Source organism: Galeopterus variegatus, unplaced genomic scaffold, assembly GCF_000696425.1.
Source record: "Galeopterus variegatus unplaced genomic scaffold, G_variegatus-3.0.2 Scaffold70, whole genome shotgun sequence".
Taxonomy (NCBI): Eukaryota; Metazoa; Chordata; class Mammalia; order Dermoptera; family Cynocephalidae; genus Galeopterus; species Galeopterus variegatus.
In genome coordinates, this window is record NW_007726181.1 from 966,145 (window position 1) to 989,680 (window position 23,536).

The 23,536-nt window shown below is 46.3% G+C and overlaps 1 protein-coding gene across 1 annotated transcript in view; it reads right to left on the bottom strand.

The window, feature by feature from the left end:
- IQSEC3 (IQ motif and Sec7 domain 3) overlaps window positions 1-23,264 on the bottom strand; it is a 122,759-nt gene extending 99,495 nt beyond the window's left edge. The window contains exons 1-2 of the mRNA XM_008577947.1: window positions 23,150-23,264; window positions 4,187-4,685 (exon numbers count right to left, since the gene is read on the bottom strand). Of these exons, the coding sequence (XP_008576169.1) occupies window positions 4,187-4,685; window positions 23,150-23,264 (614 nt within the window). The remainder of the gene's footprint in view (window positions 1-4,186; window positions 4,686-23,149) is intronic.
- Between the last annotated feature and the right edge of the window lie 272 nt (window positions 23,265-23,536).

A 23,536-nucleotide genomic window follows, 5' to 3' on the forward strand; every position in this document is an offset into this window, starting at 1 on the left:
AAAAAAAAAAAAAAAAAAAAAAAAAAAAAAAAAAGATGAGGGTAGAGGGCCGGCCCGGTGGCGCACTGCTACAGTGTGCCACTTTGGAGTGCGGCGGCGCTCCTGCCAAGGGTTCGGATCCCACATACAGACTGGTTCCCGCTCACTGGCTGAGCGAGGTGCGGACGCAGCACCGAGGTTTGCAATCCCGTTGCCGGTCCCGGTCCGGCACGGGCGCGACACTGAGGGTTGTGATCCGTTGCCAGACACGAAAAAAGACAAAAAGGAAAAAAGATGAGGGTAGAGAGGAAGTGGAAGCAAAGGATAAAAAGAAGAAAAGATGGGAGAGAAAAAAGAAAAGTGTTTGAGGGAGAAGAAGGGGAAAATGGAAGGAAGAAAAAAGAGACAGGAGGAAAGTAGTGAGGAAGAGGAAGGGTGTAAAAGGAAGACAAAGGAGGAAGATCGAGAGAAGAGATCAGAGCTGCTGAGCCACTGAGACTCCACGGCCACACTTGGCGGGGGAGCCTGGGGTAGGAGCTGGATTTGAATTATAATGCAGGAATATTACCTCGCCCCCAGCAATCATCTGCCTATGGGCTTGGAGACGTAGGCAAACCCAGTGTCCACGACTCTAAATGCATGAGTGGGTGGGTGGGCAAATGTGCTCAAACAGAGAATCTGTGGTTACACGGAAGCCAGCAGCTGCAGACAGGGTCATGTGCTTCCATGGCGAGGGAACTTTGCTAGGTCAGGCTGACGCCCTGGCTCCAGACAGGAAGGGGATAATAATCAATTCTGTAGATGCTGTGAGCCTTGATTGAAAAAATAAAGAGGAGGAAGCTACATTTGCTGCTTTCATTAAGAGGCAAAAGCAGCGGGGCCAGAGCTTAGGAAGAGTCGGGAAGCATGCAGAGAAAGAATTTTAACCCCTTGAGGGTTTTTCTTCCATAATATCTCTGCACTCACCCACCTCCACATCGTTGCTTCTTTGGCCTGACCTCCAAGGCCACCACCTTTGAGTCTCTCTCAGCTGAAGGAGGGAGAGAGGCCAGGCTGCATATTAATGCAGATCAGGTGGCAATTAAACGATCCATTATCTCCCAGTCCCAGGTTCCCCAGGGCTTGTCTCTCCTAGAATTGGGCAGGAAGAGGCGTTCTGGGTATAAGCGATAAACTTTGTGGTGAAATAATGCATCTAAAGCAGGGCCTGGCCCCTTGAAGCGCTCACCCACCTTTCAGACACCTCACTGGTGACACATTCTCACTATAATGAGGCCAGAGAAGGAATAAGAAAAGATTTACAGCAAAATTAGGATCCGAAGAGCCTCTCTGCCATCGCTTCCTCCTACTTCAGCCTGCCCCGTACAGAACTGACTGAGCAGAGCTCCCCAGGAGGAATACAAGGGAGAGGGCTGTCGGTTCTGCTCTTCTCTCCTCCTCTCATCCATGGAGATCTCTCCCTGCCTGCTGGCTCTACCCAGCCCTGCAGCGCTGACAGGTGTGGGCGGAGGACAAACAAACAAAATGGGGGTAGAGAGCAGGCAGGGCCAAACATGTAGTCAGCAACAGTGATTCCTTCCTGGAGCTCTGTGGGGAAACTTGGATGGAAGTTAGGCAAAACAGTGGGGAGAGAAATGAGTGGTCCAGGAGGCATTCGCCCAGCCAAGATGATCACTATTTCACATCCATGGAAAGAGGGTTGTCGGGAAGAGGTGGGGCAGGCACGTCCATGCTCTCTAAGTCTCTGGGTATCCAGGATTGAGGAGCAGGGAAAAAGTTGGAGGATCTGGAGAAAGTGAGGAGTTACTGGTGTTATTAACCCCATAGTACCTGGCACAACTTTCTAAGTGAAAGAGTTCCAACTACTTCCACTCACCTTCACCATGCTAATTATTTCTTTCTTTTTTTTTTTTTTCCTTTTTGTCTTTTTTCGTGTCCGGCAACGGATCGCAACCCTCAGTGTCGCGCCCATACCGGACCAAGACCGGCAACGGGATCGCAACCCTCGGTGTTGCTCCTGCACCTCGCTCAGCCAGTGAGCGGCTCTAGCCAGTGAGCGGGAACCGGTCTGTATGTGGGATCCGAACCCTCGGCGGGAGCGCTGCCATGCTTCCCAAGCGGCGCACTGTAGCAGTGCGCCACCGGACCGGCCCATAATTATTTCTTATTTTTGTTTTGCTCCTTTGGGAAGCAAAAGCAGGACAGAAGAAGGAAAGATGAGGACAACATGATTCCTCCCTGGTGCTGACATATGAGGCTGGATAGAAATCCAGGTGATTTCTAAATCCCTGGATTCCCAGCAGGAGCATCTGGGAGGAAGGGTTTGGGTCCTCTTGGCCACTTTGGGGGCAACAGCAAAGTCTGTGTCCACACCGTAGGCTAGAAGGGTTGAGGAAAAATCATTTTTACAGCCCCCTGAAGAGATGCAAAGAAAGTGCGGATGCAGTGAGAGAGAAGGTGGACGCCAAAAGTCACGCGGAGGGGAATCAGGTGAAGAAGCATAATTACCAGGAAGCTGTGGCTGCCCCAGGGAAACGGAATGAAATAGTTCTTTCCCCCCTTTTGGGGGAAAGGCCACATAGTATCTTGAAAGAATCCTGCCTTTTGCTGAGCTATGGGCATTGAGGGAAAGCTGACTTTCTGCTTCTCATGCCAGATAAGGAAAGAAAACCATGAAACTGAGGGAAGGGCAAATGAACCACTGAGGGAGTTGGGAAAGAAAACTGCATCTTCCTGGGGCTTGCATCAAATGCTTTAGGTCTGCCAAACCAGATCATCCTACATCTTCACCCCTAAGATCCCAGGGTTCTAGTCAAACCTTCCCTGTGTGCTAACATGCCTGACCCAACTTCTCTAACTCTACAGTACATCGGAGAAGAAAGTGAGTTTTTAAGGAATACAGCAAATCTTCCCAAGAATCCCCCAGACTTGAAGCACACTCAAGACTGAATGAAGGTGAGATTCTTGGCTGTCCCCCTCACCCCAACCCCCCCACCCCCCACTTCAGCGTCGCCATTGTCGGGGGCTAGGTGCTGACCAGGTACTGATTTCCCCCGAGCTGTTCTTCCCTGCAGTTCTCCCGTCACTTGTCTAACCAGAGAAAGGAAACTGACATGATCACAGCCTTCCCAATACAGAGGAAAGAATATTCCAGCCCCCTTTCATCTCTTCCTCCAATATTTCTAGTTCATGGACCTCATGACTGAAGAAAGAACTTGAGGTCCTAGAGTCTCTCACATTTCTCTCAGGACCCAATATGAGATTTCAGTTATCACCAAATAACCAAAGAGAAATGAGGTTTCACTCGCCATCACAGAGATCTGAGCCGGCATTGCATCCAAATACAAACTGTTTGCCAACCATCTCCCTCGTCATTGTTCTCTTTTGACAATTGCCAGCCACCCTGCACAGAAATCCTCCTTTGGTGAGGGGGGAAGGCTGTAACTATAATTGAGTCCTCCATCGTTTTGGTGGGTGTTTCCTTGCACCCCTCTGGCTCTGCAGGGATTCAGAAGAAAGGTGCCCACTCAGGTCAGAGCAGAGCACGCTTCTCCAAATGAGCCACTCCTGGCTTTGACTCCCACTGCATCAGTTAAAGAGCCAGCTCGTCCCTCTGGAAAACGCTTTCTCCCACCTTTTATCTTCATCTGCCTCCAGCTCCCTTGCCATCTCACATCACTCCTGCTTTTTGGCTTTAGCCTCTGCCTCCTTTATCCCAATCCTGCTCTTCCTGGATCTTTAAAGGCTCTTAACATGCCTCTTTGCCAAGCCTCTGTCTTTTTCATATCTCACCCTCCATTTGAATAATTTTATTACCCAAATTCCCTTCCAAATTTTTCCTAATGTAAATAAATCCTTCAGTGTTTCTCTTTTCTTCAGTTTAATCTTCACTCCAACTTCCTCCCAGTCTTGAAACCCTTTAAACCCTGCCAGTTCCCGATATCCCCAATCACTCAAAACCCATTTCTTTCCTCCTTTGCCCCAATAATGGTCTGGATACTCTCTTTTGCTCCAACAACACCCGAGCCTTCTCAAACGCTTGTACTGTCCTCCCCACCGATCTCCTTGACACAGTTCTTCCCCCAAGCGTCTTCTCACCCATTCCCTCCACATCACCCTAGTCCTTCAGACTCTTACGTGCACCCGATTTCCCCCTTGCTCCCCTTCCTCCCTCCACGACAGTCCCCACGTCCTCTTCCGCACTCACTCGGGTCTCCTGCTCAGGACGCCCTTGCCGAGGGCGGCGGGGGATTTGTGCTGAAGGAGGGCTCCGGCAGCAGCGCAACAACTCGGGGGACGCTCCTTCTTATCGGCGACGGCCCCGAGTGGCAGCGGGTGCTTGTGCGGCGACTGGGGAGAGAGAGCCCTGCTGCTGGGGCCCGGCGGGGGCTGCGCCAGGAGCTGTCCGTGGTGCTGAAGCGGCGGCTGCTCCGGCGCCGGCTGTGGCGCGGCGGGTGGGAGCTGTCCGAGGTCCTGAAGCGGCTCCTGGGCCCCGGCGGCGGCGGCGGCCGGAGCGGTGGCCGGGGAAGCCGGAGGTGCGGCTGAGGACGGGGGCACGAGCCCGGGCGGAGGCTGGGCTTGCCCTCCCCGCCACCAGCACCGCGTCACCGCCACACAGACATCCACACACGCACCGAGGGGCGGGACCGCGGCGCCACGGCCCACCCACCCTCCCACCTCTTGGCTTGGTGAGGAGGCTTTGCTTCCTGCAGGGCAGAGAGGAGAGGAGGCAGGGGAGCGTGCGCGTGTGGCCGGGGGGCGTGGGTGGGGGTAAACCAAGGGAGAAGGGGAAAGCGGGCGAAAGGAAACAGCGTGCTGGGAAAGTGCGGTGGGACCGGCAGAGGAAGAGAATCAGATAAATAGCAAACGAAGAGGGAGAGGCTGGCAGACGAGGAGGCAGAAAAGGGAAGGTGGGAACAAAGGGAGAGAGAATGTGGCAAAGGAGAGGAGGCACGGGACTCCGAAGGGTCACCCATCCCAGATGCCGGAGGTCCATCTCAAAGACCTCCTGAGGAGAGGCACACTTGGCTCTTTTGTACTCAACATGTATTCTGCTGCCGAGTTCATGGGACTGTGAGGGTCCCTGGAGAACATCCAGTCTTGCTCCTTTCTTCAGCCGTGAGGCAACTTATGATGGGAAGGCTGTTCGTGCTGGTTTTTCTCTGGGAATGAGACCTTAGGACAGTTTGGGTCATTCTAATAGGAACACCAACTAAAAAGAGCAGGCTCTCTGTGGCATAGGCAAATGCTTCCAGAAACTTCTGAAGAGAGGATTCTGTTTGACAAACATTTATGAAATGCATGCTATTACCAAACACTGGGCTAAATGGTGGTAAGATAAGGATGACTAGGGTGGAAACTTTGGCTTCTTGAAGCTTATGAATAAGTGGATGAAACAGGTAATAAACAGTCCACTTTGATATACGGTGGTGGTGGTAAGTAATAAGATCTACGTATGCCGAGCGTGCTTTAGGAGCGAACAGCTTGGGGACCCATGAGGTCTTCTTGGAGGAAGTGACCCTTGTGGTGGAAAGGGTTTTCCAGGAAGGGAGGGCAGCATGAGCAAAAGCTCAGAGATATGAATCAGCATGAACCAAATCTTTATTCATTTCTGCAATAATTATACGTAAAACACCCACTACATGCAAAGTAACGTACTAGGATCTAGGATGCGGGCTACACCTAGAGTAGATAATAAGTTATAGCTTCTATAGTTGGGTAGATTACAACCTGGTAGAGTAGATATGGCATGCACGTGAGAAAGTAAACTACACGTTAAGATTTCTGTAAGAGCTCTTCAAGCCAAGCGCTACAGGAGTTTAGGGGAGGGAGAGGTTTTGTTTGACTATGGTGATCTGGCAAGGCCTGATGGAGGTGCTATTAGGAGTGCAATGGAAAGGAGGCGGGGCTATGGGTGCTTTTGGCATATTTGTTGTGCTGTTCCATTCTTCACACAGACAGTCCGTCAGGCTCCTGTCTACCTCCCGTTCCCTCAGGGTAGGCATATTTGTGGATACCGTGTACCCAATGAGCCAGGCCACCCAAGCCCATCTGGTGCCATACCTGAATGACCTTATGGGAAGGAATCTGTGCTCTGCAAATATATCGGTTTCTCTGCACTTGTGATGTGTTTCTGTTTTGCTTTTCTCCCATTTATCTTCCTAGCAAACTTCCTTTTATAGAGAAGGAAGGAAGGAAGCTTATCCACAGCTGAGCCAACAGTTGGGAGAACAGAGCACCCAGGGGAACACTTTGGTAGTGATCAGTATTCCAGCCAAAGAATGGAGGTTGGGGGATGGAACAAGGGCAAACAAAAATTCAAACACTTTTCTTCTGAATTTTCTTTGCTTGCCTAGTTGATTCATTGTCCAAGAGTTGGGTGCTTGTAGAGGCCAATAGTATTTCTATAAGTGAAACAGCCGAAGCATAATTATCTGTGGGGCTTGTTTAAAATGCAGACTTCTTGGCCATATATCAGTCCTGCTATATTGGAATCACTAGGAATGGGTCCCAAGTGTTTTCATTTTTTATTTTTTTCTTTTATTTTTAAAAAATCAGCTTTATTGACATAATTTAAATGCAATTATATGCACCCATTTTAAGTGCACAGTTCAACGAATTACAGCAAATATATACATCCATGTAATCACCACTACAGTCAAAATTTCTATCACTGAAAAAATAACCTCATGCCCCTTTACAGTCAATTCCTCTCATTCTGAGCCCCAGTTAACCACTGATCTGCTTTCTATCAATATAGGTTAGCTTTGCCTGTTACAACATTTTATATAAATGGAAATATTACAGTATATACTCATTTCTGTCTTTTTTGCTCAGCACAATGCTTTTGAGGTTCATTTGTTCTGTTTTAGAAATCACTAGTTTTCTCCTTTTTATTTCTATGTAGTATTCACAATATGTATACCGTAATTTATCTATTCACCTACTGATGGACATTTTGGTGATTTCCAGGTTCTGGTTACTTCAAATAAAGCTGCTATTATCATTAATGAACATGTCTTTGTGTGGATATATGTTTTCATATGTTACATATGTTTTATGTTTCATATGTTTTACCAAGAGTAAAAATCTAGAATTGGAATTGCTATATCATACAAAAGTATATATTTAACTTAATAAGAAACTGCCAAACTGTTTTCCAAAGGGGCTGTACTATTTTTTATTCTTGCCAACAATGTGTGAGAAGTTCAGGTTTCCTTGCTAATATTTGGTATTTTCATCCCTTTTTCACTTAACCAATTTGGGTGGGTGAGTAGTAGTATATCAGTATGGTTTTAATAATTATTTTCCTGATGACTAGTGCTGTTAAGCATCTTCTCATGTGCTTATTGGCCATTTGTATATCTTTGTCCACTCTTTCTATTGAATTGCTTTTCTTCTTCTTATTGAGTTGCAAGAGTTCTTCATATATTCTAGAAAGCTGTCTCTGTCAGCTGTATGTATGGCAAATATTTTCTCCCAGTCAGTGGCTTGCCTTTTCATTTTCTCAATATTATCTATTGAAAAGCAAAATTTTTATTTTGATGAAAAACTTATCAATTTGCCTTGGATTGAATGTCCCCCCAAAACTTAATTCCCATTGTAAACTGCTGAGGCTGGGAAATCCAACTACAGTAATTGAAAGGTGGGGCCTTAAAGAGGTGACTAAGTTGATGGTTTTAATGGTGGTCGTGGAGTGGTCCTGAGAACTTTAAAAGTACTCATAAGGTGCACTCTCTCTCTGTGCTTCCACCATCTCACCCTGTGTCACCATGTGAGGAAAATAGAATAGTTTAATCAGGCCCCCTGCCTCAGGTCCAGTTGGGGGTGGTGCAGCACATTCCTTGTAAACAAGTTGTGAGTGGGTGGAGTTAGTGTGCATGTGCACCCATGTATCTTTTTTAGTTTGTTGCTATTCTTGTGTGTTCTTTAGAGTTTGTGAAGCAGCCTGGACTGCAGAGCTCACGTCTAAAAATAGAGTGTGTTGGGCCGGCCCGGTGGTGCACTGGAGAGTGCGCCGCTTGGGAGCGCGGTGGCGCTCCTGCCGAGGGTTCGGATCCCATGTGGAGACCGGTTCCCGCTCACTGGCTGAGCGCAGTGTGGGCGCAACACCGAGGGTTGCGATCCCGTTGCCGGTCCCCAGTACGGGCGCGACACCAAGGGTTGCGGTCCCGTTACCAGTCAGTAAAAAAGACAAAAAAGGAAAATAAATAAATAAATAAAAATAGAGTGTGTTTACTTTGTTGGCAGCTGCTCAGTTTTTCTTTGGACTTTGCCAGTAGCAGTTGAGTTTCTGAGTTTCTCTGTGGACTGCCTAGTTCTTAGAAGTGTGTGTGCTGAATAAGGACTATTCTTTCTTCAACCAAGGCTCCAAGAAGCGTTTTCTGTTCCCTAGCTCGTAGACCTGCATGTGAAGGGTTCGTGAATGGGCTTGAGGGGTCTGTGAGCTCCAGCTGTAGCTCTACACACCACCAAGGAAGACTCTCACCAGATGTGTTCCCTGGACTTTGGACCTTCCAGCCTCAGAAACTGTAAGGAATAATATTCCAGATTCCAGATTTTTTAAATAAGCAACAGAAATGGACTAATACACAATTATTCTTCTATGGTTCATGTTTTTGTGTCCTATCAAAAATTCTATGCCTATTCCAAGGTTGAAAACATGTTCTCTTATGTTTTCTTCTGGAAGTTTTATAGTTTTTGCTTTTATGTTTAGGTCTATGATCTATTTCAGGTTAATTTTTGTGTTCAAAGAATCAAGCTTCTTTTTGTCCTTAAACATTTGACAGAATTCACATTAAAGGCATCTTGGCCTGGAGGTTTCTCTGTGGGAAGATTTTTAACTACAAATTCAAGTTCTTTAATAGATATAGGGCTATTCATATATCTGTTTCTTTTTGTATTCATTTTAGTAATTTGCATCTCTGGTAGGCAGAATGACCTCCCAAAGATACCCATGTCTTAATCCCCCAAACCTGTAAATGCGTTACTTTACATGGCAAAATGAACTTGAAATATGCAATTAAATTAAGGACCTTGAAATGAGAAGATTATCCTGAATTATCTGGGTGGACTCAATGTAATGACAAGAGTCTTTATAAAGAGGGAGGCAGGGGTGTCAGAGTCAGAGAGATGTGACAATAGAAGCAGAGGTCAAAGTGAAGTGACTGCTGTCTGGGAGCCAGAAGCCAGGCAGTGCAGGGAAAGGGGGGGGACACAGATTCTCCCTCAGAGCCTCCAGGAGGAACACAGTCCTGCCAATACCTTGATCTTAGCTGGGTGAAGCCCACTTTAGACTCCTGACTTCTGGAACTGTAAGATAATAAATTTGTGGTGTTTAAGTTACTATGTTGGTGGTAATTTATTACAGCAGCAATAAAGAACGAATCCAGTATCTTTCAGAAGATGTATTCCTTTCATCCGAGTTGTCAGACTTGTTGGCATGAAGTTGTTATGATCATATTTCTCTATCAACCTTCTAATGTCCGTAGGCCGTGCAGTGATGTCCTCTCTTTCATTCTTGATATTGGTAATTGTGTATTCTTTTTTTATTAGTCTGACTAGAGATTTATCCATTTTTATTATATTTTCAAAGAACCAGTTTTTGGCGTCATTGAGTTTTCTCTATCATCTGTCCATTTTCTATTTCATTGATTTCTATTCTTTTTTTTTTTTTTTTTTTTGTCTTTTTCTGTGTCCGGCATCGGATCGCAACCCTCAGTGTCGCCCCCGTACCGGACCGGGACCGGCAACAGGATCGCAACCCTTGGCGTCGCTCCCGTGCCTCGCTCAGCCAGTGAGCGGGAACCGGTCTGTATGTGGGATCCGAACCCTCGGGCGGGAGCGCTGCCGCGCTTCCCAAGCGGCGCACTATCCAGTGCGCCACCGGGCCAGCCCTGATTTCTATTCTTAACTTTATCAATTCCTTTCTTCTACCTATTTTTGTTTTAGTTTGCTCCTCTTTTGCTAGCTCTTTAAAGTGAGAGCTTAGATTATTGATTTTAGACCTTTCTTCTTTTTTAATATAAGCACTTAAAGCTCTAAAGTCCCCACCAAGCTCTAGCTGCAGCCCACAAATTTTGTTTTCATTTTCATTCAGTGCAAAAATACTTCACAATTTCCCTTGTTATTTAAAAGTGTGTTATTTACTTACAAGTCCTTCTATTATCAATTTCTAACTTAATTCCTTTGTGGTCAGAGAACATACTCTGTATGATTTCAGTCTTTTAAAATTTATTGAAACTTTTGCATAATCCAAATTGTGGTTTATTTTAATAAATATCCCATGTACAATTATCTGATAGTTTTATCATTAATGAAAAATTATTAATGAAAAAAATTATTAATGAAAAAACTATCAGGTAATTCTGATAAACTCCAATTTTCTCTTTATTAATGTTTATGTGTGTGGTAGGTGGAATAATGACTCCCCAAAAATGTCCATACCCTCATCCCAGGAACCTATGAATATGTTACTTTATGTGGCAAAAGGGACTTTGCAGATGCCATTAAAATTAAGGACCTTGAGGGCCATCCCCGTGGCGCACTCGGGAGAGTGTGGCGCTGGGAGCACAGCAGCGCTCCCGCTGCAGGTTCAGATCCTATATAAGGATAGCCAGTGCGCTCAGTGGCTGAGCGCAGTGCGGGTGACACCAAGCCAAGGGTTGCGATCCCCTTACCGGTCACAAAAAAAGACAAAAAAAAAAAATTAAGGACCTTGAGACGACGAAACTTTCCTGGATTATCCTGGGGGAGCAGCCTAATCACATGATTCCTTAAAGGCAGAGAACCTTTCCTGGCTGTGGTAACAGGGAGACCAAAGGCTGGTCATAGTGGTGCGATGTGAGGACTAGGTCCGCCGTTGCTTGCTTTAAAGATGGAGGAATGGGACATGAGTTGAGGAATGGGGTGACCTCTAGGAGACAGACAGGACAGAGTGACCCATTCTCCCCTAGAGCTCCCAGAAAGGAAGGCAGCCCTGCCCAAGCTTTGGCTCTAGCCTAGCGAGACCCATGTTGGATTTCTAACCCACAGGATGGTAAGTCATACATCTGTATTGCTGAAGACACTACACCTTGACAATTTGTTACAGCACCCATGGAAAACTAATATAACACGTTACCTCTTTCTCCATCTTTTACTTTTAACCTATCTGTGTCTTTAAAGCGTTTTTCTTGTAGATAATATTTAGTTGGATTTTGCTTTTTAAAAAATCCAGCCTGACAATCTGTCTTAACTGAACTGTTTAGATCGTTTGCATTTAATTATCAATATGGTTGGGTTTAAATCTACCATCTTGTTATTTTATTATTTGTCGCATTTGTCTTTTGTCTTTTTCCACCTTTTCCTGGCTCTGTATAGGTTATTTTCTGGCATTCCATTTCATCTCCACTATTGGCTTATTGACCCCACCTGTTCATTTATTCATTCAGCCGTCGCTCTAGGGGTGACCATATTGTTGTTAACTTCTCACTGTCTACTTTCAGATAATAGTATAATGTTTCACACATAATGTAAAACCCTTACAACAGTTTATTTTCCTTTCCCCCTCCTCTGTGTTATTATTGTCATTTACTTCTACGTACAAGTCCCACAACACATCATTTTTGCCTTAGTGAGCCAATGTTCTTTTCAAGAATTTTAAAAATTGAAAAAGTATTTTATATACATCCACCTACATCCCATTTCTGCCACTTTCATTTCTTTGTAGATCCAAGTTTCCATTTGGTATCTTTTTTTTTTCCACCTGAAGAATTTTCTTTAACATTTCCTGTCACTAAGTCTGTGAATTCCATCAGTTTTTCTTTGTCTGAAAAAAAGTATTTCTCCTTCATTGTTGAAGTTTCTTTTTTGTGGATATAGAATTCTAACTTGACTTTTCTTTTCTTTTCTTTTTTTTGTTTAAAGATGACCGGTAAGGGGATCTTAACCCTTGTCTTGGTGGTGTCAGCACCACGCTCACCCAGTGAGCAAACCGGCCATCCCTATATGGGATCCGAACCCGTGGCCTTGATGTTATCAGCACCGCACTCTCCCGAGTGAGCCACAGGCCGGCCCCTTGACTTTTATTTTCTATCAGCACTTAAGAGTATGTCCCAATGTCTTCTGGCTTGCATTTTCTGGGAAGAAGTCTGTGATCATTCTTATCTTTGTTGTGACACAAAATGAGGAGGAAATAATAATAGAAACAGAATGTGAAGTGATAGAGAGGTGGAATTAGCAGATAAGGTTTTAAAACAGCTATCATAAATATGTTTAAGGATTTAAAGAAATACGTGAACACAATGAGGAGGGGAATGGAAGATATAAAAAAAACTAAATGGAACTTCTCGAGGTGAAATACAATATCTGAAATGATATTTTTGCTGGATGGGTTTAACAGCAGATATATACACTGCAGAATTTTTTAAAAAATCAATAAACTAAGCCATAGCAACAGAAACTACCTAAATTGGTTAATGTTGCTCCACAGGTCACTCAGTCTCTATCTTTTTTTTTTTTTTTTTTCAGTCTTTTTTCTCTCTGTGCTTCAGGTTGGATAGTTTTAGCTCTACAAGTTCCCTTAGTTCTTTTTTTATATCTTCACATTCTCTCCTCATTATGTTTATGTTTTCTCCTAGTTTTGAGTCTCCTTTTCCTACTTATTTATGTGTCTAATAAGTTTCCAATCCAGTGCTGGACACTTTGAACGTGACTTTGTTGAGTGCTTGTCTTGCTGCTCTCCCTCGATTTCGAGTATTGCACTTTGTCCCTGAAGGTAGTTATGTTATTCATGGATTAGCTCGATCCTTTCAAGACTTGTTTTCAAGCTTTCACAGGGCAGGTCTGCATAATTTCTACTTCCTTTACTAAGGAGTCATCATTCTGTCATCTGGTTGAATGCCGTTGAGGTCTGCACACTCTGGCTGGTCAGAACTCGAGTCTGTTCCAGCCTTGTGAGAGTCCTGACGGTCATTCTGCTTATGACTCTAGTCATTATTTGCTGTGTCTCGTGGAGTTTCAGCCCATACGTGAGCAGCTTAGCATTCAGCCACAGGTTCAAGGAGGGCTCTCTGCTGGCTGCAGGAGCCCTTTCTTGACAACTCCCTCTTCTCTGGTACTTCATCCTGCAAATTCTAGCCACCTCAGCCTCCCCAAATACCACTCTCTATGTCCCTACCTCAGAGAGACCACCATGCTCTGCTTTGGCTTCCTCCCCCTGCACTGCAATCTTCAGAGTTTCTCCAGGCAGAAAGCCAAGGTGACTGCAGGGCTCACCCAGTTAGTTTGCCTTTTCTCTAGAATCATACTCCTGCACTGCTATCTGATAACTAGTTTTTAAATGTATGTACCTGTTGGAATATAACAGTTTTCTAGTAGTCGATAGTAGGAGGGCAAGTGCAGTCCCAATTTACAGCCAGAGCCAAAAGGCACGTTTTTGCCAAGCTCCCCGGGTGATTCTGATGCACTCCACGTGGAGAGCTCCTGGGCCAGAGGCAGTGAAAATGATGCGTTACATTCGCGCAGCACTTTCCAGTGCACAAGACATCTTCATGCTCAGTACCATTCAGTCCTCACAGCCACCCCGTGAGGAAGGTGGGAAGGGGTTATTATTCCCATTAGGTCACAGAATTTGAGGCCTGAGGAAGTCATGACTTTCCTGAGGCAGGACGGCTGACGGGTGGGTCTGCTGGGCAGGAACTGCAGCCTTCGGACCCCCGCGCTCATGAGAAGTGGGCAGCCCGGGAAGGATGGCCCAAGCCGGGCACGGTTCCCCACAGCCAGCTCTCTCCCAGCACGTGTCCTCCGCTGTCCTCGTGAGTATTAGGTTCCAGCCACACGAGATCACTTCCTCCTCCCCACATCCAACCACACTTTCTGTCTTCTAGTGTTTTCCACTCTGTCTAAAGTGCTCTTCCTCACACTCAATCCCTGCACGTCCAAGTCCTGTCCCATCGAGGCTCAGTGTAAATGCCACTACTGCCAGGAACAGCGTCCGTTTCCTCTCCTCTGTTTGAGTCTCGTAGCTCCTCATGTGCAGCCTGTCTGGCACCCACCGCTCTCACAGCTGCATCGTTATCTCTGCGGTTGTCTCGCCCCCTAGACTGTAGGCTCCTTGAGGAAAAGAGTCTGTGCCTTGTACATCTGGGCACCCACCCGGTACTCCAACCTGTGCCGAGTCCAAGGCCTTGGACATAGTAGATGTTCAAATTATATGTGTTCAGTGAAAGAATAAGGTAGTGAGGGGAGGGGAAAGAGAAGACGATGAACAATTATACTCAGTTGTGGAGAAGGATGCAGCCACAGGAAAGGGCACTTCACCCCCCGGGCTCCAATGTCACATTTTAAAATGACATGGTAGGGCCGGCCCGGTGGCACACTCGGTAGAGTGCAGCGCTTGGGAGCACGGCAGCGCTCCCGCCAAGGGTTCGGATCCCATATAGAGACCGGTCCGCTCACTGGCTGAGCGCGGTGTGGGTATGACACCGAGGGTTGCGATCCCATTGCCGGTCGCGGTACGGGCACAACACTGAGGGTTGTGATCCCGTTACTGGTCACGAAAAAAGACAAAAAAAGGAAAAAAAATAATAAAATAAAATGACATGGTAAGATATTTGGTTAAATTGTGTGTGTGTACATACATACATACATATGTTACATATACATGTAGATATATATTGTATAATGTACTTTTCCACAGGTATATATAATCGACAATAAAATGTTTCCAAATTGAGTTTGTAGAACAAGGTCGTTTCTCAGTTTCCTCTCAGCTATGATATACATTTTTAAAATCAAATGCTAGGGTAATTTAAGAGCAGAAGGAATATCAATGACGGGTTTGATGCTTGCAGGAACAGCAAGGCACGTGGCTTTTCTGGTCCAGGGTACTAACTCGGGACCTTCCTCTCCCCACACCACCTGACAAGGACAGAAGGTGCAGCCACCCCTGCCCACAAGCTGCATCACCTGGGGGGATTCTCTCACTTCAGGCAGAGGGCCCATGGGTGTCCCACCTGGCTCTGTTTAGACAGCTCTCTAGATGGGCATCTGGGGCTGGGGAAGAGACAGTGGCAGCGTCTGCTCCTGCCCAGAAGATTCGATGGATCCTGGGTGACTAGGGGCGGTGTTTAGGGGTCATTCTGTCCAGTCCTCTGCCTCTGGGCAGAACAGCAGCTACCCCCTGCCCCCCGCACGCCCACACACACAGCCAGAACGTCTGGATTACATGTGCTTATGTATTCTGCTGCTGGACTTGAAATAAATCAGGCTATCAGCCTGCAGGGAAGTGAAGCAAACACATCCTCTGCATGTGGCCCTTGGCATCTGTTTTCATGGGTGTTTGCCTTACTGGTGTATAACAGCAGTGACGACAGTCCTAGCCAGCAGGTGTATCTCACCTTATGGTTTTAAATACCTGAGTCTTGGTTTCCTCAACTGTAAAATGGTGATAACAACCGAGTCCACATCACAGGTTGTTATAAGGATAAATAAATAATGCGTATGAAGTGTGATCACACGTGTTCCTGCTGTTTCCTTCTCAGTGAGTGGCAAGCAAGACACGTATGAGCACTGTTGTTACTCCTGTTTTCAGATGTGGCAAAGGAGGCTCGGAGTGAGTTACACGGTCGATAAAGGCAGAACTGGAGCTGGAACTCAAGTCTCCTAAGCCCCTGTCCTTTTTACTCTGCACCACATATTAGGATGTCTGACGTGGAGAACACTGGGGGAAGGCGGGGGTAGCAATGACCCTAAAATTGTGTGACTGATGACGTAATGCACGTAGCATGATGTCTGGCACAGAGCATGTGCCCAGCGAAGGTTAGCTTTACTGCTGACTGGTTCATGCTGTACTATGTACAAAGAACTTTCGCAGGCACACAATCTCACTTGGTCCCCACAAACAGCCTACGGAGTATTTTCATTAACCCCATTTTACAGGAGAGGGAAAAACATGCACAGAAATAAAGCTACTTGCCCAAAGCTAGTAAATCGTAGAGCCAGAAATCCCATTCAGACCAGGCCGCCCTAGGTTTTCTCAGCCTGAGCTTCTCTTATATGCAGCCCAGGGAGCAACTCTTTCCACATCTCATGTAGCAAAGGAAAGTAAAGGGACACAGTTTATAGCCTGGATCTGGAGGTGGAGAAGGGGAGTCTCTGAGGCCATGCATTCACCCCCAAGTGCCTGATTGAGGATCAAGCCAGTCCTGCCAGGTTCTGAGCTATTCTGAAGCACCCCAAGCTTTCTGGCTTGAGCAGAGCTGTCACGCCCCTTCTCCCAGGATGTCATTTCCTTGGGGCTTCTCTGGACTTAGGAGTGGAATCGAGTATGGGTTCTGGAAAAGGCAGACAGGGGTCTGAACCCTCACTGTGCCCCTTTCCAGCAATGTGACTTTGGGGAAGTTATTTAGCTTCTCTGAGCCTCAGTTTCCTCACCTGTACGATGGGTATTATGGGGTTGTGGGAGCAGAGTATCTGGCACATAGAAAACACTTACCACTTGTTAGCATTTGGTAGTAGTGGTGAAGATTTCCCCGGAGTTGGAAGACTGAGTTTACCCCTTTGATCATGGTACCTAGGGTGAGACCTTTTCTCTCTGTGAGCTTGCCCATCCTCATCTGTGAAATGGGTCAGTATTGGCATCCCCTGAGCTCACATCTGTGAAGGCTCTAAATAAATAGGAAAGCAGTAAATGAATTGTTTGGGAAGTAAGCCCAGATCCCAACAGAACCTTTGGACCCAGCCAAAGGTGAAAACACCCCTCCCCCACTGCACCCCCACCTCTAGCCCCAATGACCTGCCTCAAATTTGCAGAAGGTTAGAAGCCTCCATGACAGGCACATTGAACAGTCCAGCAAGCCCTGCAGTGAGAAGAACGTGGAAAGAATTTTCCTTCTTTAACACTGGCTTTGAGGGGGCACCGTGGGGGTGGCACTGAGTATGCTTGGGAAAGCTTCCAGCTGGAGCCACATGCCTGAGAATCCTGGTTACTGCTCTAACCTGCCCTCTCTGCCCTGCTAGTAGTGTGAGCTGGGGCCAAGGTCTGCCCTTCTCTTGGCCTCAGGAGTCCCACAGTGGAGCCAGGAGGGGGAAATGGAATCACAGGATCCAGGAGGACCCGGGAGCTTGCCTACTCCAGGACACCCTTCCATACAATGCGGGCACCCCACCACATAATCCCCAGTCAGCAGCCTCTGCCCCAAATGTCCCAAGACAAACAGCTCCCTGAATCACAAGATGATTATCCAATTTTAGGGTGACAAAAAGGCTAGAAAGATTTCCTTATATGGAGCTGTGACCAGCCTTCCTTTATCTTTCACCTTCTGGTCTGAGTTCAGCCCTCTGAAGTCTCACTATACAGTCAATCCCTAAAATTCCTTCTAACTCTGCCTTCCTAGGGGGAGAAGAGGAGATGAGATGGAGGGAAGGAAGAAGGAAGCCAGATTCAAACTGCCTGAGCTTTCTCATATACCATCTGTCCACACACACAAGCTTGGGTTGTCACGTTTGATAAATGGTTTAAATCTTTTTTTCTGATTGCTGCCACCTCCTCTTCACCCCACCCACAGAAGCTGCTCTAAGAATGACCCAGGAAGTGGGAAGCAGTCACAGCACCCACCCCTGGAGCTGCTGTGGTTTGAATGGCAATATTCAGTAGTTTTCAAAATTTTACTACTCTTTTATAATTCTTTCAGAAGAACACCTTCATCAAATAAACTCTTACATGAAATTCAGATGGATGGATGGATGGATAGGTAGGTAGGTAGGTAAATAAAATGGGAATAGTGCAGTTAAGTAGATGTTCCTGCTCTGTCAATTACTAGTAAGTCAGTAAACCATTCAGCACCTCAGTGTCTCATCTGCAAATGGGCATAATAGTTAAGACCCATCTCATGGGAATATTGTGACTACTGGATGAGTTAATGTATACAAAGGATTTAAGATAACGCCTGGAGCAGTGAGTGCTCTGTGCATTCTATTATTATTATTATTATCACTGACTGAAGTTAGGGAGATTCTCCCCTCCCCAGCTAGTGCAATTCCTGGACATTGGAGGTTCTGGAAACACTGCTTTTAGGCAACCTACCTGTTCATTTTCTCATTTGACAGAGCAGAAAATAAAGCTCAGAGAAGGGACATCACTTGCTTAAAGTGTGCAGAGTAAAGCCAGATCCTGAGCTCCCCTAAAGAAGAGTTACTGTTGCAAGTGAGACCTATCTTTGACACCAGTGTGGTGAAATTGAGACCACAAGGGGCTGGTTTATGCAAATCCAGTGGCTGGGCATGCTCAGTAGAAAGGGATTATATAATCCTGGTAGCCAGGCATGCTCAATAAAGTGGAGTTTATCCTCTGAATGACCTTCCACTAGAGGTGCTAGAGAGGCCAGGATGTTCTTGAATATGTCTGGTGCATGTGATAGGATTTGGCCAATGGACATGCCCTAAAAGGAGGCCAACTGAGCATGTGCAAGACTATGTTACATAACAGGGAACCACCCCCTTAGTTGAATATTCATGAGATGTCATGAATATGCATTAGACAGCAAAAGTATAAAAGCTGAGTCCCAGCAGAAGGCAGCATTGTCGCTCACTTTCCTGGGCCCCACAAGCACTTCACCAGCTGAGGTGTGCATGCTTTACTTTTGTGTTGAGCTTACTTTCAGTAGGCGGCTGCTCACTCTCTTGAGCCAGCCTGCACTCTATACTAAACTTTAAATGTGTATTTCTTACTTTTGTACTGACCTTGGTATGGGCCCTGCTCAGTCTTTGGAGCTGGGCCACACTCTCTCTGTGAAATCTGTATCTTTTATTCATTATATTAAACCTGCTCTCATTTTCTACTGTGACTTTGCTCTTGAATTCTTTCCTGTGGTGGAGTCAAGAAACTGGTGAGAGGATGGAGTGCGTTGAGGCCAACTGTCAGGTCTCCTAGACCCTTCTTCTGGCATCATTAGTACCAGGGACATATGATGAAAAAAAACTGTCCCTTTCCACATGGAGTTTATTAGTCTAGTGAGAGAAACATACTTTAACTAAATAATCCCAGAAATACATAATTGTAAGTTGATCAGTGCTATGAAAATGACAGGGTTCCTAGTGGTAGAACCTAATCTAGTCTTGGGTTAGGGAAGACTTCCCTGAGAAAGTGCTGTCTGAGCTGAGATGTGAAAAGTAAGCAGGTGTTAGTGAGGTACAGAAAGGGAAGGAATGTTCCAAATGGAAGAACAGCATGTGCAAAGGCCCTGAGACAAGGGAAAGCCTGGAATTACAACTAAAAGAAACTCATCTGGCTGGAGCATGGTCCAGTCTTATAGGTCACATCAAGGAATTAATCTTTATCCTAAAAGTTATGGGAAGCCATTAAGAATTTAAGTAGGAGAGTAATGTGAGCAAATTTGTGTTTTCAAAAGGTCTGACTCTGAATGTTACATGGAGAGCAGCCTGAAGGGAACAAATCTGGTTGGAAAGGAGGCTATTGCAGTAATCCAGACAAGGGATGATGCGGCTAGGCCATGGTGGGGACGGGGGAATTGCAGACAGGTGGGAGGAAAAGTGAGCGACTGGACGGGGTGGGAAGAATAGAGGAGATGCGGTATCAGGGATGATGATGTTTCTGGTCTGTGCCACTGTGTGGACAGTGAGGTCATCTACTAAAACATGTGTCAGTAGTGAAGGCCAAGGTCTGAGAGTGGAGGAGGAATGAGGGAGAAGACTATGAATTCACTTTATGTTCAGCGAGGACCCTTTGAGACCCCCAAGCAGAGATATCAAGGATGCCATTGGTGTATTTAGCCATTAGAGAAATACAAATTAAAACCAAAATAAGATACCATTCTGTACTAGAATGGCTAAAATTTTAAAAGACTGACAAGTCTAAATGTTGGCCAAGATGCAGAACAAGCAGGGCTCTCTTACACTACTGGTGGACAGGTGAAATCGTACAACTGCTTTGGAAACAGGCAGTTTCTTCAAAAGTTAAACCTGTACTTACCATACAACCCAGCAATTGCACTCCTACATATTTACCTAAGAGAAGTAAGGAGATTTGTCCAAATACTTGCAAAATAAAGTTCACTGCAGCTTTATTTAGAGTAACCCTCAAACAGAAACAACCCAAATGTGCATCGATTGTGAACTGATGATCAAATTGCTGTGTACCCATATCATGGAGTACGGAAAGAAACAAACCACAGGTGCATGTAAAGACGTGATGAGGGAACGAAGTCAGATATCAAAGAGTATATACATATGATTCAATTTATATGACACTCTAGAACAGGCAAAACTAGTCTTTAGTGATAGAATTAAGATCGGTGGTTGCCCAGGGCAGAGATGGGAGTGGATTGACTACAAAGAGGGGGGGGGGGATTTTGGGGGGTGAAAGACCTGTTCTATATCTTGAATGTGGTGGTGGTTACATGACTGTATGCATTTGTCAAAACTCAGAACTGTACCCTAAAATGTGTGAATTTTACTGCCTGTAAATCATACCTCAATCTAAAACCATCTTTTAGGGTTGGCCAGTTAGTTCACTTGGTTAGAGCATGGTGCTGATAACACTGAGGTCAAGGGTTCAATCCCTCTTCTAACCAGCTGCCCAAAAAGAGAAAAAAAAAAGTGTTTTAAATTGAAGCCATGAGCTCTTGCTTCTTCTCACCATGTGATCTGCTTGTACCCACTGGCTGCCTGCCGCTTTCTGCCATGAGTAGAAGAAGCCTGAGGCCCATGCTAGATGCAGCTGTCCCAGAATCGTAAGCCAAATAAACCTCTGTTCTTTATAAATTACCCAGTCTCAGGTATTTCTGTTATAGCAACACAAATGGACTAATACAAAAAATTGGTACTGAGGAGTGGGGTGTTGCTATATAGTTACCTGAAAATATGGATGCAGCTTTGGAACTGGGTGTTAGGCAAAGGTTGGAGGAGTTTGGAGGACTTAGAAGAAGATAAAAAGATGAGATAATGTTTGGAACATTTTAGAGACTGGTTAAATGGTTGTAACCAGAATGTTGATAGAAATGTGGACAGTAAAGGCCATGCAGATGAGATATCTGTTAGAAATGAAGAATTTATCAGGAATTGGACAAAAGATCATCCTTGCTACACCATAGCAAGGAATTTGGCTGCATTATGTCCATGCCCTAGGATGTTGTGGAAGGTGGGACTTAAGAGTTGTGAGCCAGAATATTTGGCAGAAGAAATTTCTAAGCAGCAAAGCATTAAGGAAGCTGCATGGTTACTTTTAACAGCCTACTCTGAGTTATAGCGGCAAAGGCATGATGTAAAGCCAGAATTTAAAAGGGAAGCAGGGGCCGGCCCAGTGGCACACTGCTACAGTGCGCCGCTTGGGAGCGTGGCGGCGCTCCCGCCGAGGGTTCGGATCCCACATACAGACCGGTTCCCGCTCACTGGCTGAGCGAGGGGCGGGCGCAGCACCGAGGGTTGCGATCCCGTTGCTGGTCCTGGTCCGGTACGGGCGCGACACTGAGGATTGCGGTCCGTTGCCAACACGAAAAAAGACAAAAAGGAAAAAAAATAAAAATAAAAAAATAAAAGGGAAGCAGAGTGTAAAGATTTGGAAAATTTGCAGCCTGGCCATGTGGTAGAGAAGCGGAGAGGTGGGGGGAAAATGCAAGGGTGAAGCAGATAAGCTGGTTGTTAAAGACATTATCTTGGCAGTGAGGCAGCCAGATGCTAAGAGCGAAGACAATGAGAGAAAAGCCCTAAAGGCATTTGAGAAGTCTGGAAGGGTGCCCCACCCATCACAGGCCCTGAGGACTAAAAGGACTGGGTTGTCCCAGAGGACAGACCTGGGGCACAGCTGCCCTCAGGAACCTGCTCCCTGCACCCCAGCTGCTCTGGCTAGAACATCCCCAAGTGTGGTTTTTGCAGCAGCTCTGGACAGTAGAAGCCTGATACCTTGGTGGCATCCATGTTGCATTAAGTCTGCAGGCTGACGGGACATGAGAGCAGTGGAGGCGTGGCAACCTCCATCTAGATTGCAGAGGATGTATGGAAAAGCCTGGGAGCCCAGGCAGAGACCTGCAGCAGGGACAGAGCCACTGCAGAGGCCATCTACTAGAGCAATGCCAACAGGAATCTGGGGTCAGAACCCCCACAGTGAGCCCCCACCAGGAAAATTTCTAGTAGAGCCAAGGCAGCAGGGATGCTGCCAGGACCCCAGAACTGCAGGGCCACTGGCAATGTGCAACACAGACCTGGAAATGCCAGTGGGCTGCACCTGGCAGAGCTGTGGGAGTGAGGCTGCCTGATGCTTTTGAGGACCCAGATGCCCCGTTGTGCCCAGGATGCAGGACTTGGAATTAAAGAAGATTATTTTGGAGCTTTAAGACAGAATGTCTGCCCTGCTGGGTTTTGGACTTATTTGGGGCCTGTTTCTCCTTTCTCCTGACCTGTCCTCCCTTTTGGAATGGGAATGTGTACTCAGTGTCTGTTCCACCATTGTTTCTTAGAAGTAGATAAATTTGGCTTTGTTTTTCAGGTTCACAGCTGGAAGGACTTTTGCTTTTGATCTCAGATGAGACTTTGGACTTTTAAGATGATGCTGGAGCAAGCTAAGACTTTTTGGACTATTGAGATGGAATGATTGTATTTTGTATGTGAGAGTGACATGAGTTTTGAGGGACTAGGGGCAGAATGATGGAGTTCGGATGTGTTGTCCCCTCCAAAACTCATGTGGAAACTTGATCCCCAGTGTGGCAGTGTTGGAAACTGATTGAGTCGTGGGGGCGGATCCCTCATGAATGGATTAATGCTCTCCCTGGGGAGGGGGGATTAATGAGTGAGTTCTCCCTCTGTTAGTTCCCATGAGAACTTGTTGTTTAATAGACCCTGGCACCTTCTCTCTCTCTCTTGCTTCCTCTCACCATGTGATCTGCTTGTACCCGCCGGCTGCTGCCACTTTCCACCATGAGGAGAAGCAGCCTGAGGCCCGTGCCAGATGCAGCTGTCCCAGAATCGTGAGCCAAATAAACCTCTGTTCTTTATAAAAAATAAATAAATAAATAAATTGAAGCCATGGGTTTAGATGAGATTTACTAGGTGCAGAAGATAGAGAGGCAAGAGAAGAGAAGCTGTGGCCGCTAATCTTACCAACAAGTAAAAGGGGTTGTTATCGCATCTTACATGTGAGCAACATGAGGCTCAGAGAAGTGAGTGACTTCCCTACGATCACACAGCAAGTAAGTGGTAAAGCTGGCACTCAGACCCAGAGACAGCTCGTTATTAGGCCCGTGTTCCTCTTGCTCCTTCCGTGAACCAGGCCGGGGCCCATGGCTGAGCATGATGGCCAAGCAGGGAGGAGGCCCCGCTCCTCTCTGAGGAAGACAGGCAATGGCCTTGCAGCCTGGGCCTGCATCTGAGAAACCATGTGCTGTTCTTTGTACATGAAGACAATGCTCCTCACCTGTCACATTCTCTCCACCAGTGTTCAGGGGGACACCAGCAAGACAACAGGCCAGAGATGGGGATTCTGCCTGGGCCTGCCAGACACCCAGAGAGCCACTGTGAGAACTGCTTTGGAAGAAAAATTGTACCCTGCCCCGATCTGCCAGGG